The sequence below is a fragment of the Anguilla rostrata genome, chromosome 15 (genome assembly GCF_018555375.3).
Source record: "Anguilla rostrata isolate EN2019 chromosome 15, ASM1855537v3, whole genome shotgun sequence".
Taxonomy (NCBI): domain Eukaryota; kingdom Metazoa; phylum Chordata; class Actinopteri; order Anguilliformes; family Anguillidae; genus Anguilla; species Anguilla rostrata.
In genome coordinates this window covers 13227064-13245063 of record NC_057947.1, presented here as the reverse complement: position 1 = coordinate 13245063, position 18000 = coordinate 13227064, and the positions used below count along the sequence as shown (strand labels likewise).

Here is an 18000-nt window from a genome sequence, read left to right as displayed (position 1 = left end):
TATTCGGGATTCTGCTAAACACAAACATAATCTGGGAAAAATATGTCTATTGAAAGCATTCATTGGGATTGAAGAAAGAACGTTGAACTTTTGTTGCATGTACACGTGTGTGTTTTGGTTGCAGGCTAGTCATGGGAAACACACATTATAATTAATACAAATGATTCCACAACTTTGCGAAGGCAGTCTGCAGAACGGGTGAATAATCACAGATTTTGGACTCTGCTGCCATCTAAAGGCCACCCTGTTGTGGTTGCATCTGACTTTAGCACCCAATTTCAAGTTCAGCATTGGAATACATGTAAGAAGCGTCTCTATTAAAAAAAATGTTGGAGTAATTTTGGAGAACAGAAACATCTCCATTTTAGGCGTTTGGCAGAGCGATATATGCTATTTTTGCTCACTGTTTTTTTGACAGACCTGCTTTTTTTGTGGCTTCAATCCTCCATCCAGACGGGCTCCATTTGTACAGGTAGTGTGTGAGGAGGGCTGCTTCTGTATGCCACGGAACATGCGTTAATTACGCTCAGTATAGATGCGTTTAATCATTATGTCTTCATTCATAATAGAAAAACTGTTGTTTAGCGCAGCTTTTTTTTTTAAATCTTCAGTAATCAATAATACATCAAATTGTTAATTGCACCTCACAGGCAACATCCTGCTTAGTGGGTCTCCAGTCTTCTGCCATACCACTTTTCAGCAGGTAATGGCAGGTCATTGCAACCTACCACCGTTGACTGAGCAGCTGTTAGAGTGATCCAGTTCATGCCAATGACAACATGTGAACTGGGCCCAGAGGCATGTCAGCACCCACTCAGTTATAGCATAGTTTCCTTTATTTCTGTGTGTGTGTGTGTGTGTGCCAGAGACTGTAAAAAATAGGTGTGTGCGTGAAAATAAAGTGTCATGCTTGGGTTTTTTCCTCAACGTCACTCTTAAAAAGGTAAGAACAGCAGGTAAGATTATTTTGTCCAAGGTAGGACTAGACAATGTTTACAAAACGGTAAGAAAGCGAAGAGTAATTAGAAAGGTCCTGAGAAAAAACGGCACGGTTTCACAAGATAAAAATAATATAGTAAGTGAATTTCTTCTGTAGATAACTCATTGACCCACTTTTATTTTGACGTGCCCCCAAAATATGATTGGTAGACTGGAAGCCAACACCTTCTGGCCAGCTGTCAAGTGCAAAGAGGCCCCTCCCATCGGTGGTTGACGTCACCAGAAGGAGTCGAGCATGGTTACCGCCGGTGTGTGAGGACTCCCTGACAAGGAGCCAGACAGCGGATATATAAAGCCAGCGGCTGTCCAATTTCAACCCTCCAAGGACAAAGCTTAGATGAACGAAGGAATGGCGGCTTCATCAGATAGGATAATGCTTGGTCCTCTTGTTGCTGCCATAGATCAAGGCACAAGCTCTACGAGATTCTTGGTGAGCTACTTCCCGTACAGGCAGGGTTCTTCCGTAACCCGCCTGTAGTTATTCATTCTAGTAGTACCGAGCGAGGTGTCCTTTAAAATAACCCTCGACAGACATTGACAAAAAAGGTTACTCTGCCTTCGTAGTTTTCTAGGTAGCTTGTATGTTCGATAAACTGAGACATTTTTTTTCAACCTTGTCTGCTGATACGAACAATAGTTTTGAATCCGTTCATGGTAGAGCGATCCAGTTAGGGATAGCTGCATTCTAACTACACGCCTAGCTTGATGCAAGCATGTTCCTACGTCCACGTACGGGATGCCGGCCATCTTTCATACATTTCCATAGAACGCGTCCTGTGACGTTAGCTAGTACTGGTTTTGATTCGTTCGTGTTCGCGTTGTCATTATTTTGTATATACAAGAATGTATTCGTTGATTTATGAATTTACAAACTGTAGCTGAGGTTTATTTTAAATGTAACGATATGGTGACGTTGGCAACACTCGCAATGGATTTGACAGCCCATAATAAGATTGCCAGACTCCTGGTGGATTCGGACGCATCCCGACTCTTGCTGTCGAGCACATTACATTGCTAGTGTTCAGCTGATTCTTGTCCAAAGTGGCTCAGACAGTTTTACGTTTTTTAACCAAAATATCAATTTAGTGTCAAACATAAGGAATCAATTCAGATTTAGCAATTTACGCAAGGATACAATGGAATAGCACCACTGGGAATTTAACCCCTGCGTGCTTTGGTTACAAGCGTAACGTTAGTTCTCTAACTATTACACCACGCAGCCGACTAGGCCTAGATGACTCTCATCCCTTGGCTGCGCCCATTTGCATGGAAAAACAACCTTTTGCATAGCACAAACGCAAACATAAATACATGCATAAATAAATAAATCTATATCTGAGATGCTTTCCACACAATCCAAACTTTGTCTGTACTGACGAAATAGTGCCTAGAAATTGTGAAAATGCAGTCATGGGGTGTTTGCAGTGTTGTTTGTTTTAATGCCTAGACTACACCAGTGCTGATGTAGACAATTTATTGCAATGGCAGCACATCATTTGAAACCATGTTTGATGGTTTATGTTGGCAGTGGTGGGTTATCTTTGTTTTCCCCTCTCGCTCTATGCTTTTAGAGAGGGTGTTAGAAATGTCCACAGCTTCTCCAGCTCAGGGGAAGCTGCTGTCCTGATCCTTTGGCACAGGGGTGAGGTGTAGGGGTATAATTCCCCTTAATGACTTCCTCTGTAGTGGGGAAACTTAGGGTATTGGTGACAAACGAAACAGTTTTCTAGCAAGGTCACAGGAGTAGAGATATTAGAGCTGGAATGGATGGCAGCTTCATGTCCATGGCAGAATGCAGTCCTGGGTGTGATGGTGAATTTCTTGGTTGTGGATTCATATATAATATCATATCATATATATCATATCATTTATCATATCAGCTGGCGAAGGTGCCTCAGTTCTTCTAGGAAAAATATGGCCACAGAACAGGAGAAGATTTTGAAAGATACATAGACTATGCCCTGTGGAACAATCAGATAACGATGGTCATGGCGATAAAGTGAAAGGCATGCTGGTTACCCAGTGGGTGGCAGTGTTCCATGCACCTTTTCATGCACTCACTGGCACCGCTGTCCAGCGTTCCCCTGGTCCCGTGCCTCCAGACGTCAGAGCTAGCCTTCCGTTACCCTCTGCTTTCCACGTGCTGAGCTTGTTTTAGAAGCTCTTGATGTTCCATGTGCTCGGCCAGCTGTGCGGACTAAGAGGCAGTCTTGGCACAGGCTGGCTTCTTGAATGACTGTTGCTGTCATATGGCAACTTTGTATGTACAGCACATTTTAATGTGGGGTATATTTCACTCAGCACTTGTATACCAACAGTTTTTTCCCCTGTGAATTAATGTACATTGTTGCCCTACCCTATCACTGCTTGGTAGTATTATAAGTATAATTACAGCACTAGCCAAACATATGTAGGCTTCATTAATTTTCATATATACGTACATGGAATAAAATAACCTATTTTTCCTGGAATGTTTGTTCAATTGTTTTATTGACAGTAAGATTAGACTGACTCAGGTAAAATGTCTGTTTACTTTGGCTTGACATGTTTTTATAGATCAAACTGATCTGGTTACCCCAGCAGATTAAGCAGCTTTCAGGGTTTGAATTTGAATTTGAAAAGAGAACTGCTTGTTAATATACACGGTGCCCTGTATCATATGTGCAGTCACAGTGGCTGGCTCTGTAACTCGGACCTAAACGTCTGGCAAAAATGTGTCCATGCACGTCTGGTTTTACAACTCTTCTGTTAACAGGTGTGTGGTCTCTCTCTCTCTCTCTTTTCTGTCTCCCCTTCAGGTTTTTAATGCAAAAACTGCAGAGCTCCTGAGTCATCACCAGGTGGAAATTCAACAAAGCTTCCCTAAAGAAGGGTGAGCGTCCCAGCATGCATTTCTGCTTTTCTTAATTCCCAGACCAGACCGTTTATATGCAACACAACTAAAGTAAATACAAGCATGGGCAAATATTCTTGAGAGCTGCGGTAAAAGCTGAGATGTCTGACTTCCTGTTTGTCCTCGTTCAGCTGGGTGGAGGAGGATCCCAAGGAGATCCTGCAGTCTGTTTACGAGTGCATGGAGAGAACATGCGAGAAACTGACCCAGCTCAACATCGACATCTCCAACATCAAAGGTTCTTTATAATGCCAGTAATATCTGAAATATATGACTTCACTCCAATTTGCAATCCCAGACAAATGATTTACTCTAATTTTAACTTTACCATCGTATTATTTTACTTGGGGATGTTTCATATTTAGATGGGATTCTTCTGAGAATCAGAGAGTTCACCTTTCTCATTGTGACCCCCACATTTTTGTATTCATTAATTGATGTAATTACATTTTTAAGTTGATTGATTACATTTGACTAAGAATTCAGTAGCAGTTAAACATATTTTATGGGGCTTTTCTTTCCTAGCCATTGGAGTGACCAATCAGAGAGAGACCACGCTGGTCTGGGACAAAGAGACTGGAGAGCCTCTTTACAATGCCATTGGTATGTACTGGAGAATGTGCATGGCATACATCTACAAAAAAACTTACTGGTGCAATGCTGTGGTGTGTTGTACACCTATACAGAAATGGAGGAGCCATAGATCCTGGTTAGAGAAATGCATGCCTATCCACACACACACACACACCACACATACACACACACACACACACACACACACACAACCTTAAATGTCCAAGTAGTATTTCATGAATTTTGTCTCCATTTGCCTGTCAGATTTTGCATGCAGTTTGTTTGGGCGAGTTTTGGTTATTTCTGTTTGGGAGATTTTGCAGTGACAGAGGCTGGGTGTGTTTTGCTTATCTCTGTTTGTCTCATATCTCCTCTACAGTTTGGCTGGACCTGCGAACTCAGTCCACTGTGGAGCGGCTGATCAACAAGACCCCCGGCAGAAACAAGAACCACCTGAAAGTAAGAGGTGCCAAATTCCGCCAGTACGGCACAGCCTGTACACCTGGCTTACTGTCTCAAACTCTGCCAGTACGGCACTGCCTGTACTCTTGGCTTATTGTCTCAAACTCTATGAGTACGGCACAGCCTGTACACCTGGCTTTCTGTCTCAAACTTTCCCAGTACAGCACTGCCTGTACACCTGGCTTACTGTTTCATTCCCACTGTTTCAGTGCAGCTAATCTGCACTGGATTTGGAGATTCACAGTGTCACTCAAGTCTTTGTACCCCTAATCCACCCCTCCTGCAGTGCACCTTCTGTTGCTTATCCTTTTGCCAGCCAACCACACCAGAAATGGCTAATCCTGTCCTGAACGGTAAAGGTGCAGTTCACAGACTTCCTAACCCGCCATGTCTCGTCCAACACCCAGGCCTCATCCAGTGCTCTCCATACAAATTACATCCTTCACAGATCAGAATCCTTCACACAAAACTGTGGATATCAGAACATTGCGACTGAACATAAAAATCTTGATCATATCTACAGATCAATTGTCAGTGTGATTCTGAAGTCTGTTGGATAATTACGTTTTTGAGTTGGGAGATGGTCAAAGATTTTTACTTTTTGCTGTGCAACTGCATTGAAAAAGCGTAGTGTAGATGACTATCCTCTGTAATTTCAACAATACCAAACAATCTAGTCAGTCATTGTTCCAGTAAACCAGTTTATCTCCTCTCGTCAGTGTGTGGTTAGAGAAGAATGTGGGGGGAAAGGGCTGGTTTGTGGCTTGTTAAAGCTGTGGGATGAACAGCCCTGGCCTGGGGTGGAGTACATACACATGCGTCTCATTACGGGAAACAGCTCATTTCCCTGCATCCTGCATTCCTGACCCTCCTCTGGTGCGTTTTACACAGCTGCACATTTTAGCATTTCGCCTACAGGATAGGAGTGGGAATGCAGTCAGATATTTATTCACAGACATGTTCACGAAAAATGAGTAACACAAAAGTAGTGCAAAGTGAATGGAGGAGCTGCTCCATTTTTTCAGATTAACTTTACGTGCTAACACACTCAGGCAATATTCTGGATTCAGTCAACTCTTTTCCTTAATTGTCGCTTAAAAAATAATAAGTGTTCTTTTTTCTTCTTCACAGTTTGTGAAGTTTGACAGTCAGCACTTGCTAAATTGTGTATTAAAAAAAAAAACCCGTGAACACCTACACACATTTTTTTTACATTAAGTCAGCAGTGTGGAATGGCAATGAGGGAACTGGGTTTGTAACTTTGGGCACAGGTTAAAATACCAGGTGGAGCTCTGCGGTCACGCCCTTGAGTGAGGTACCTAACCTGAAGGAGGTCTCCAGCTGTTTAAACAGATAGTGTGTAATTTGCTCCGGGTTAGGGCGGCTGCTGTAACATAATAATCATGATAATAATGGTAAATGAAAGTTGAAGGCAAGTGTTGACTGAGTCTGAGCCAATGATCATATGACGCTTTACTCTTTGTGTAAATGTGACCACGTCCCTTCCCCCTTCCCCCAGCACAAGACGGGCCTTCCCATCAGCACCTACTTCAGTGCGGTGAAGCTGCGCTGGCTAATGGACAACGTAGTGGAGGTCCATGAGGCGATTCTGTCCCACCGGGCCATGTTTGGCACCGTGGACTCCTGGCTCATATGGGTGAGTCTCTCTCTCTCTTCACATTTGGCTTTTTAAATTCATTTTAAATGCCCAGTCTTATCAGTAAGTGTGCACTCACCTGTAAGGCCAGGACTAATAAGGCCGTGTGTGTTCTCCTGCAGTGTCTGACGGGGGGAAAGAGTGGGGGGGTCCACTGCACAGACGTGACCAACGCCAGCCGCACCATGCTCTTCAACATCCACACCATGGACTGGGACCCAGAGCTCTGCAAGTATGTCTCTCTCTCTTACCGCCCCATGAGAATGGGGTAGAGGGTGGGAGAAGTACAACCCAAAATGCAGTATCCAGGCTTCAGTACGCTTGAACTGGTTTTTTAAATGAGATTTTGATTATCAGGCCTTAACAACCATTATTTTTATAAGAACTAAGATGTTCAATCAGTGATTTCAATTAAATGTCACAGATTGCATTCAACTTAAAAGGAAAAGGAACATGATCTTTGGGCATAAGTAGCCACGCAGCGTCTCTGCCCCCCTGTAATTATGGTATGCTGTCTTCGAGTGATAAAACTTTCAGAGAGACAATTCCAGGACACCTTTTTATGCTTGTTTTGCGGGGAGGGGGAGAAACACCCCTCAGTGTGACTCTAATTGCCACAAGGACGTTTCCTTTGATGTTTGTGGAGGGGGAATCGGGGCTAGAGGACTGACACATTCCTGTGGTTACACAGAGAGAGTTTGCCAGATCAGTTATATTGTCTGTTTCTCAAATTCTGATGATCAAAAATCTGATATCCGACAGGACTACCTGTTATAATTGTAAAAAAAAAAAAAAGATATTCTATTGTACGTCTTTAACTTATGTTTGGACTGCAGTTTAACTGTTGTGCACATTGCATTGTGATTGTTGTAGGTATTTTGATATTCCAATGGAGATCCTGCCAAAAGTGAGAAGCTCTTCAGAAATATATGGTCTAATGGTAAGTTTCAGTTAGCCTTTTTTGATCAGTGTGCACGTGTACGTGTGCGTGCACATGCGAGAGTGAGAAAATGTATGTTTGCGCAAGTTTCCTTTAAAAAACTAAACTTCGAGCCTGCATTACTTATCTGTGTCATTACCACTTCAAGAGAAGTGGGTTTTACTACTGAAGGTGAAGTAGTTTAAATTCATGTGATGATTACTCAGTGCAGTAAAACTCTAAGGAAATGGACTTCAGTCTCCTGGTTTAATGTGCACTCAATTGCTTGGAGGCACCATCATTTCAGCTATTATATTACATTTTGTATATTAAGAAAATGCTTGTACAGGTAAACCAATAATAATTTTGAATGACCCTTGGTGTTATTCACATCCACATTTGTGATGGAGTAAAGCACTTTCAGATTTGGATTTTAGGTTTAAGTTGGCAGAATTGAGCAGTTTTATGTTATGTGAGGATGCTTGGACAGAGAAGGCAGAGTTTATGATAGGGAGGTCAGTGGGAGGGGGATGATTGACATGTTGTTTGTGTAGTGTTGTAAATTCTTATCATTCAGGTTGATTTATCAGGAACAGATACGTGGAGGTGTAGAGTCTATTTTCTGTCACACGTCTAGACGGGAGCTTATTTTTCAGTGGGTAAAATAAAGGCTAAATAAATAAGTAAAAACATTCAAATGCAAACTACATAAAGGTAACATGTGACATCAATATTTTGTTTTCTGTGTGCGGATGTGATGGTGATTATGGTCGCGTGACGGGTTTGTCTGTCAGTAAATTAAATTTGAGGGTGAGTCCTGAAGGAAAACCAGCACTGAACACTTTAAATATAGAGCATGAGCTTACTTTTATTTTGGTGTCTGTTTGATAGCAGTGCTTAGGCCCGCGGAGCGATGTGTAATTTGAGGTAGCGCCCCCTGGGGTTTGGGAGGATTCAGTCAGACGGATCCGCGGCACCTGCAGGTTGATCGGGCGCTTCCACGTTCGCTTATTAGGCTGCGCGTGTTCATTTAAAGAGTCAGGTTTGGTCAGGCCTGTGCTGCAGAATAGTGTTTCAACTGTTCTGAACCTTCACTTGTATTCTGTCTCTCTTTGCAAACTGGTAGAAAATATGTTCTAGTCTGGTGAGTATTACTATTTTCCTCATCGTTGTCATGGAGAGCACTGCCCTTCTTGGTTCTGCAGCACTTCACCTGCTGTAAACTGTCAAACGGTGCATTTCCAATTCCTACCACCAGGGCAGAGCATGCATATGCATGCATCTATCACATTAAAACATTTCATGGGTTAAATGTACAACTTTATTTTAGTCTATATTCTCTGCCTCACATATGGTTTATTGTTAAATAAAAAAAATAAAAAAAATCTAGTGTACATTTTGATATAAAATTAAGGACATTTTGGTTGGGATGCATACGGACCTATTTACACTGAAATTTATTAACATTATTACCACTGAGGTGAGTAACAGAATTTATGTGCATGCAGAATATTCACAGAGTAAGTTAAACTGAAGACTCCACCTCAGAGGGAGTCGATTTTTATACTGAAATATTCCATTAGTAGTTGCAGGAATATTTAATACAAGTCAACTTTAGACCTACAACTGTATGTCAGCCTGGCCAGCATGCTTTCATTTCTCAGATAGGTAACACTAAATACACACACCCACACACGCACACATAGACAAATACACGTCATGTACATACAGTATGTACATACAGATACACACAAACACTTGTGCACACACACACACACACACACACACAGACTCACATACACGCTCATGCGGGTTAGTAGCACTGTTTGTCTCAGCAGTTGGAAATGTACTGGTTGTAAGTATATCTCCTGTTTGTCTCATATCGTGCTTCACTGTTGGCCACATGCTGTGCACCTTGTTCAGGGGTCCGAAGGTCTGGTTCCCGGGCAACTCTTCCCTGTGACACATTGCAACATGCTGCAGCGCACATCTACTCAAAACCTCTTCACTCTCTTAGCTCAAAGTTCAAAGCACAGTGTGCCTAGAAATACAAATTTGTTCTAGTAATGGTGGGCGTAGCATAATTTGGTCCATCAGTGGGAGGTGAGGCTAGGACAGATTTGAATCTGTGGGAGTGAATAGGTTTGGTGAATATGGGTCAATAACCTTCCTCATGCTTCTGTCACCCCCTTCATCTGCCACTGTGCTACCTGTAAGATCCCTGATTGGCTGCCCTTGTCAGTGGCTGGCTCCTGTCAGCCCTCTGCTTGGCTGCCCTTGTCAGTGCCTGACTCCTGTCAGCCCTCTGCTTGGCTGCCCTTGTCAGTGCCTGACTCCTGTCAGCCCTCTGCTTGGCTGCCCTTGTCAGTGCCTGGTTGGTTGGCTGCCCAGGTCTTTGGTCAGCGATAAGTCATTGGAACATGATTTAATAATAATTATTATTCATTAAGAGAAGTGAGGTAGAAGAGTGCATTCATTAATAATTGACTGATAACATCAGTTTTGTCCCGTATGTATTTACAGAAGCATTAATGGGTACATGGGTACATGCAGATGCATAGAAGGCTTTCATTTAAATTGAGTGCCTTTGTCAAACAGTGACCCGTTTATCTAAAAAAACTGCAGCTAGACCTTTTAGTGTTGCATATTGAATACTATCATAATGAAATGTGTGAAATAAAATTTTTTGCTCAGCCTCTGGTTTTTTCTTGTATGAGCTATGGCAATGAAATAATGAATATTGTTATTTGCCAGTTAATAACAATTTTTTTTGTCTTGCAGAAATCTGGTGCGCTTACTGGGATTCCCATATCTGGGGTAATCATTTTTTATTTTTCCATAATTTTGTTCTAATTATGTGAAAATGGAGGTTTCTTTTTGTTGTGAAAGCATTTGAAAGGGTGAAAGCATTTCAAATAATTTTTGACCTCTCTGCTGGTGAGAAAGAGCCATGTAGTGTGTTATGGTACTGTAACTGTACTGTGGATAAGGGATGGGGTTGTATTTGTATTACAGTAATGAATAGTACTGTGCTTATATGTTACAGTGTTTGGGAGACCAGTCTGCAGCTCTCGTCGGGCAGATGTGCTTCCAGGATGGGCAAGCGAAAAACACGTAAGAGAAACACTCCTGTTCTCATCTCTCTGTTTCTGTTATCTCCACGGTTACACCCTAACCTGGAATTAAACTCCTACACCCCAACCTGTAAGTGCTGAATCACAGTGTATACTGAAGTACTGTACTGGGAGCTGTGGTGTGGGGATTGTCATGGTAACTCTTAGAGAAAGAGCAGGGCAATAGGCCTGTGGTGGAACCTGTGATAGAACAATAACAACAGTGCACCTGTGTGCGCTTGTGATTTTCTTTTTAGATATGGAACAGGTTGCTTCCTGCTCAGAAACACGGGTTTGAAGGTATGTACAGTAATAATTAATTGATCTCGAAACTAATATGCAGTTAAAGCTTATTTACTTATAACTTCTAATTAGATACTGTAAAGGGTTTCTAGACTTCAGACTTTAGGCTTTGTCATCAAAAGATGACTATCATCTTTTGGGATAATTCAGCTACGTTTTGTATCTGATTTCTTGGAGTTTGAAATAATAATAATGCTAATAAAGTATTTGAATGGAACGTAAGGAGTGTGAATGGAATCGGGCAATATATTCTTTAGCTATTAGAAATCATGAATGTTTTGCACACTTAGAAAAGCGCTTTCAGGTTAACCCTTTCTGTGCTGTCCATCCCTGCAGCCAGTGATGTCGGACCATGGCCTTCTGACCACAGTGGCCTACAAACTGGGCCGGGACCAGCCTGCCTGCTACGCTTTGGAGGTACACTCACTCCCCACTGTAGCCTGCACTCATTCCACTGCCTGTTATTACCGAATATACAATTGATATTAAAATAGGAGTCTCCACTGGGATATTACCTCCATTACTGTTGATCTGTGATTGATCTTTCCGTGTTAATTCTTAATTATGATTTGCCTGTTTTGGTCCTACTGTATGATTAGTCACTTTTTGAATCTTGATCTGTTGTGACTGGTGTCATTTTGCCTGTGCTGATCTGTGATTGGTCCATCTTCAGGGCTCTGTGGCTATAGCTGGTGCAGTCGTCAGGTGGTTGAAGGATAATCTTGGAATTGTCCAATGCTCCACTGAGATTGGTGAGGAACGCATTTTACTCTTTTGCATTTAGCGGTTCGCATGTAACAACACATTTGCTTGTGCCTCCATTTGACCTCAATGTAAACAGGCCCTTTGGTCATGATGCTGAAATGAAACTGCTCTTGACACCTCTCACCATCTCTCTCTCTCTCTCTCTCTCTTCTTTCCTCCCTCCCCCACAGAGAAACTGGCCGCCACGGTGGGCACGTCATACGGGTGCTATTTCGTTCCGGCCTTTTCTGGCTTGTACGCCCCCTACTGGGAGCCGAGTGCTAGAGGGTGAGTAATGCGGGGCGGTGCAGCTGGGCAGAGGAAGCTTTTATACGGCTGTTGTCCGCTTCCACTGCAGCTCTAATACAGTTTGGAGTACACGAAAGATTCAGTTTTATTTGGGAACGGCCGTCATTTCATTGGCTGGCCTCGGTATTGACATCACACCCCCCTCTCTGTCCCTCCTCTCTCTCTCCTGCAGGATCATATGTGGTCTGACTCAGTTCACCAACAGGAGTCACCTGGCCTTCGCCGCGCTGGAAGCAGTGTGCTTTCAGACCCGAGAGGCAAGCAGCAGAATTTCATTTGAGCAGTGTGTAGCTATCTGAGGACTGTGCAGGGTGTTGAGTGGCAGATTGGAGGAAATGTTGTCACCTGTGCAAATGTCTCTAACTCATAGATGCATCCTACTCTTGTTTGCACTGCAAATTTGGGTGAAAGTAGTGCGTGCTAATACATTTTGGCTGTGTAAGATTGCTCACTATTAAAATGACCACTGTACTGTAGGTTACCCCTGTTAGCTTTAATGCAACTGGATTGTGTATCTGACCAGTGAAATTAGTTTCTTTCCCATTCCATTGCTAGTTATTTAGGAAATGAATGAATTAATCGATTAATGGATTTTTCTCCTTTTTTGCACTCAGATCCTGGATGCGATGAACCAGGACAGTGGGATCCCTCTGACGCAGCTGCAGGTGGACGGGGGCATGACCTCAAATAGACTGCTGATGCAGCTGCAGGCTGACATCCTCTGCATCCCTGTGGGTAAGAGCCACTCTCCATTTCCTTTTTCCTGTTTAAACCCTTCCAGGTCATGCACATGAACAGGTCCAGGTCCTGAAGGTTCGGGTTTCAATAATAATAATGAAAATAGTTGTTCCTGTTGTTACTGTTATTATTACTATTACTATTATTATTATTATTGACATTTGCAGTCATGTGTAATTGACATACCTGAACATTAGACAGGCTTAACCTTGTTTATGCAAGATAGAATTCTCCAGGTGGCCTTTCCGGCGTGTTTTAGAGGAATATTAAAAAGACGTGCTCCTCTGCCTGGTTGTTCCAGTGAAGCCCTCCATGCCCGAGACCACGGCCCTCGGAGCAGCCATGGCGGCCGGGTCTGCGGAGGGGGTCAGCGTCTGGAGTCTGAAGCCAGAGGACCTGAGTGCCGTCACCTCCGAGAAATTCGAACCCCAGATCAACCCTGAAGGTAAAGGACAGGCCGCCGTCTCTCTCGCATGTACAGACGCTCGGGTCCTGCAGCCCTTCTGGTCACTTTGCTCCTCACCTGCAGCAGGTGTGGGCTGGGTAGAAGAGCTTCGGGTTCTGCGTTACAGTGCAGAACCACTGTCAGAGTGTTGTACGTTTCAGTAGACCCCTCAGCTTAGAATGTTTCAGCTGCAATGGCATGGAGGTGCTGCTTACAGGGTTAAAAATGCAGAGCTGTCTGGTGAATCTATAGAGTCTGTGCTTGATAGGGTGTTCAGTCCTAGCTGGGAGATTAGACTTCATGTTTTCTCGTCCTTACCCCGCCACCGTTTGTGCGTCACAGAGAGTGAATTCCGCTACGCGCGCTGGAAGAAGGCCGTGCAGAAGGCCATGAACTGGGAGACCACCGAACCCATCTCCAACGGCAACGGTACGCTTCCCCCCAAACACACGCTCTTGGTTTCTTCTTTCCTGCGTTGTGTGATTCATTATGTACTCTCAGCACTGCGTCTGAGGTGCTTGATTAACCTCAGTATTTTGCTAAAAAGATGCAACATGTCAAGGCCACAGACCTCATAACATTAAGAGATATAGATGCGTGAAATGGGAGCATGGGGCAACATGTCAGTCATTAATTCATCTGAAATATGCTTGTAGACAATGATTGATTGATTGATTGATTGATTGAGCCTTATGCGTAATTACAGGGCAGCTGTCTTGAGAAATCTGTTTGTTGAATGTTGTACATTTGTAAGTGACACAGAGCGCGGGTCTTCAGAATGATACCTCAATCTGCTCTAGATGCAAAAAATCACGTTTAAAAATCATTTTAGGGAGGCAAATTATTTTAACTTTGTGTTTTCAGCACCAGATATTATTAAGTGATGCACAAAACATTACCAGCAACACGTTTTTCAGAAACACAAGAAGGACACACTGTACCCTTGAACTACATTTGTCTAAAAACGTGCAATACAATGCGTCTGATTATCTGCATGTCATGTTCAATGGCATGTGAGTCTCAAATAAAAAACCTACAAAGGAATTTTTGACCATCCTTGAAATCTTAACTGCAGGCTAATGCCAGGAAACATTCTATTACTTTAGGATAACCTTTTTTCTTGAATTTTCCAACATACTTCCTTTCTTTTCATCTGTTCCATGTGTCACTGTTCAGCTGCTGATTGGAGAATGGGCACATGCCTGCATCACTTCCTGCAGCAAAGCAGAGCTGACCTATTCTAAGGTCGCGCATGTGTCTCTTTGTCTGCGTTTGTGCATGTGTGTGTGAGCTACTGTTCTTTAATATTCCTTCATTTAATCTTTCCTTTCTAAAAACCACAAGCATAAATGCATCCAAACGCAGCATTTCTCATTAATAGCTACTTGCTGTTTGTTTTTTGGCTGATTTTTAAATTAATTACTTTAGCACAATCAAGCATTATTTAACATTTAACTCGCATTCAGGTTTTTGCTCAGGGTTTTCCACAGATTTGTCTAATTAAACTGAAAAATTATTTATCTGTTTTACACGTGTGAATATGAGAGAATTTCTGGCTTCGAATTGTTCTACATTTCAGGGATTTATTAGAATGATTTAATTCACAATTGTGCTCAAAATTATGAACACATTCATAGGACCCTGGAAAACTATTACCGGCCCAAGAAATGGAAATGCCCAGGGTGCATTTCACCTGTGGAATATGAGCTCGCCCTCTTTGTCACTTATCACATGACAACAGCTGTTATGTTGATGGCCTTGATTCCGTCAGAATTTGTCCTTAACATAACATTGACTTACATGCGGACGCTAGTGTTTCTTTCCTTCTTTCACCAACACGTTTTGGTGAGTAGATTTTTGATCACTAAACTCACCAGACTGTGTGATTCTGAAGAAAGAAAGGAACTCTGGCGTGTAGCTGTGAGTTGGAGTTAAGGATGAGTGTTGGTAGTCTCCAGGCCAGTGTGTGGCACCCCGATCCTGTATTTATTTGTCCCACTGTCTCTCTCTCCTCTGCTGTGTGAATCGGACCTCTGTTCTGGATGACCTGCAGGTGAAACGAGCATCTTCAGTAGTGCTCCTTTGGGTTTTTACATTCTGGGCAGCATGTTTATGTTAATTGGAGCAAAGTACATCGCAGGTCAGTTCCTGTGTGTGTGTGTGTGTGTGTGTGTGTGTGTGTGCGTGCGCGCGCGTACGTGTGGCCGTATGTGTGCACGTGCGCCTGTATATACAGTGAGCTCCATGTTTAGGACAAAGACTTTTTCTTTTTTTTGATTTGGCTTGGATTACTATTTTGGTTTCGCCATGTAGAAATGACAGCACTTTTTATACAGCCCCCCCGATTAGAGGGCATAGTAATGTTTGGGGCAGATGGCTTCAGTTGCTTCCTTAGTGCAGGTATAAGAGAGCTAGGGTTTTGTTTGCCTTAGGAAGTCTGTTACTGGGTTTGGTCAACACGAGGACCACAGTTGTCATTGAATGTCAAGGAATTATAGGGCTGAGAAATAAGACAAAAACAGACAGACATATGGCAAACCCTAGGCTTTGGAACATCGTTAAGAAGAAAGAGAGCTCTGGTGAGCATTGGACAATATCCTCCAGCAAGACTATGATCCTTGCTGTAATTTCTGCATTATGAAACCAAAGTGTATTAAAATACTTCAATAGAAGCTGAGAATGTGCACTTTAGCCACGTGTGAATGTTGTTTGATTATAAATCTGTACAGAGCCAAAAAAAAAAAAGTCTTTGTCCGAAACATTATGCAGCTCACTGTATGTGTGTGAGCGTGTGTGTCTGTGTGAGAATAAGGTAGTGTGCCACAGTTCTGTTTGCTGGTCATTAATATTCATTTCCACTTCGAAGTAGCAGTGAAATATAAAATAACTGGAGGTGAAGTTTTGATAGTTAAAAAAAAACGAAGGCACACTTTCATTAATTCACTGAATTGTGTAAAGCACTGATTAATATGGTCTCTATCACACATTGGATTAGCATGTCTTTCATTGCTCTGCTTTGCCTCTTGAGCACTAACCTGGCTAGTGAGCTGGAATTGGCATTTCAAATCAGTCTTACTGTCTGCTGGCTTATTTATTGCCTGACTTTGTGATTCTGTGATCTGGCTTTAACTCTGTCCCCTTTTCTTCAAAACAGGATGCCATGTCTAAGTCCTGCCCCATGATGCTTTGCTGTGGAGTGAGCGGATGGAGGGTGAGGTTTTTCACGCTCCACCCCCATTAGGTCCAGCTTCAGCGGGGTGCATCGCTCCGCCCCAAAAGCATTCCATCTGCTGCTCTGCTCCCCAGCTTCCTCTGTGAACCCCATAGGCCCCTACGCATTATGCAGGCTGCAATAGCCTGGAAGCCATGAAAACCTATGGGGGCGGAGCCAGCCTGGGACTGAACCAATGGGAACTGAAATGAAGGAGACCAAGCGTGATGAGGGGGGTAGTTCGCTTTCATTCAGCAACAGTTTTCCAACATTGGCTGTTCCTGGAAATTTTAGTGGAATGCATATGCTGATGTACTTCGTTTTCTTTGTTTTTTCAGCTGATGTACAATAACACTGAAGTTTATATTATATCCTATTCATAGTATTATACCCGTCAAATCTACTTTTTCACTGATATCGTTTTTTTTTTGACAGAAGGCAAGTCTCTTGCTTCTACTGTCAGAATTATTGGTTTGGAGGAGTCTTCCTACACACTTTGAGGGTCTGAAAAACGGTAATTAAATGTGTCAGTATACCTCGAGTGAAGTGAAATTGCAGGACGTTGTGGCACTTTATAAACTGGTGTATTTGCATAGGCATCAGACAGAAGCTATATGGTACATTAGCTTTTTAAAAGAAAAAGAAAAAATCATGTGCAAACATGCTTTAAAGTGTTTTTCTTTTTTAGAAATATGAATTATATATATAAAAATGGTACTGCACTCAAAAGAAAACTGTAGCTTCATGGAATGGTGAAATGTCCTTTTTGTAGGAATATATTTATTTTTGTCTTTTTATTGTTCAGTCCTTTGTGACTTAAAAGTCTGGACCCGGCTTAACCAGGTCTTCAGTGGTTGCGTTTGTGAAACGTATTCGCAGATGTGCTCTCGTGAATGGAACCAGTCTGGTGCAATACTGTGAGTATACGTTCATGTGTGAATCTTTTTATAGCCGAGAGAACATCTTCAAAGCTTCCATATGTGGCAGCTGTGTGTTGCTGGTGTCGTGTAACCAAGTCCTTTCAGGCTATGAAACCATAGGACAATCAGTCAGAGGGTCATATTTGTTGTCTGAGCAAAAAACAACAAAGACTTGTTAAAGCAGGCTTTCTGTGTGTGAAGGACTACTCAAACTTTGCAGACTGATTAAAGTAAATCATTTTCCATTGCTGTAGATATAGGCCTCTCATTCTTTTCTCTCATATACAGGTAGCAGAGTATTTTCCCTCAGACACTTGAATCTCTTGTAAATACAATTATCATTATGTGGGGCCTGATTTTTGCTTTGTGTGTGAGAATCCAGTGATGTGAAATTATTTTAGTCTGATTCTGTTCTCTTCTGGAGGGAGGGTAGGCATTTGTGTTCTGCATCATAAAATATCCCCAGTGGTCCATACCTGGCATGGAAACAGATCCTTCTTTACTGCACATTGCAGAAAGTATTACTGTTATAAACGCCCAAATCGGATGCATTGTGTAACTATTGATTTCAACACGTCCTTGTAAACCATATGCAGTTTTAATAAATAAACACACTTGCATACATTTTGAAAATCATGTTTTCTCTGAAATGGTTTTGTATTGTGGATGTTTTTTGCTCAAATATCCCCAGTTTAATCCAGTATATGGTCTTAA

General features: G+C 42.4%; 1 protein-coding gene across 4 annotated transcripts; it reads left to right on the top strand.

The window, feature by feature from the left end:
* The first annotated feature begins 1199 nt into the window (after positions 1 to 1199).
* Positions 1200 to 17922, top strand: LOC135240801 (glycerol kinase-like). Of its 4 annotated transcripts, none has more exons than XM_064310736.1 (21): positions 1200 to 1429; positions 3798 to 3871; positions 4024 to 4130; positions 4418 to 4495; positions 4845 to 4924; positions 6447 to 6584; positions 6707 to 6816; positions 7458 to 7524; positions 8630 to 8647; positions 10285 to 10320; positions 10550 to 10617; positions 10874 to 10916; positions 11256 to 11336; positions 11593 to 11671; positions 11855 to 11951; positions 12145 to 12229; positions 12587 to 12707; positions 13012 to 13155; positions 13498 to 13584; positions 14332 to 14400; positions 16310 to 17922. In XM_064310736.1, exons 1-20 carry the CDS (start codon positions 1337 to 1339, stop codon positions 14397 to 14399), a joined length of 1674 nt encoding a protein of 557 aa, XP_064166806.1. In that variant the 5' UTR covers positions 1200 to 1336; the 3' UTR covers position 14400; positions 16310 to 17922. The 4 variants fall into 4 exon arrangements, with proteins under 4 accessions (XP_064166806.1, XP_064166804.1, XP_064166805.1 ...); XM_064310734.1 differs by lacking the exon at positions 14332 to 14400 and adding an exon at positions 15209 to 15295 and having other exon boundaries at positions 1201 to 1429; XM_064310735.1 differs by lacking the exons at positions 8630 to 8647; positions 14332 to 14400 and adding an exon at positions 15209 to 15295 and having other exon boundaries at positions 1201 to 1429.
* Positions 17923 to 18000: the final 78 nt, after the last annotated feature.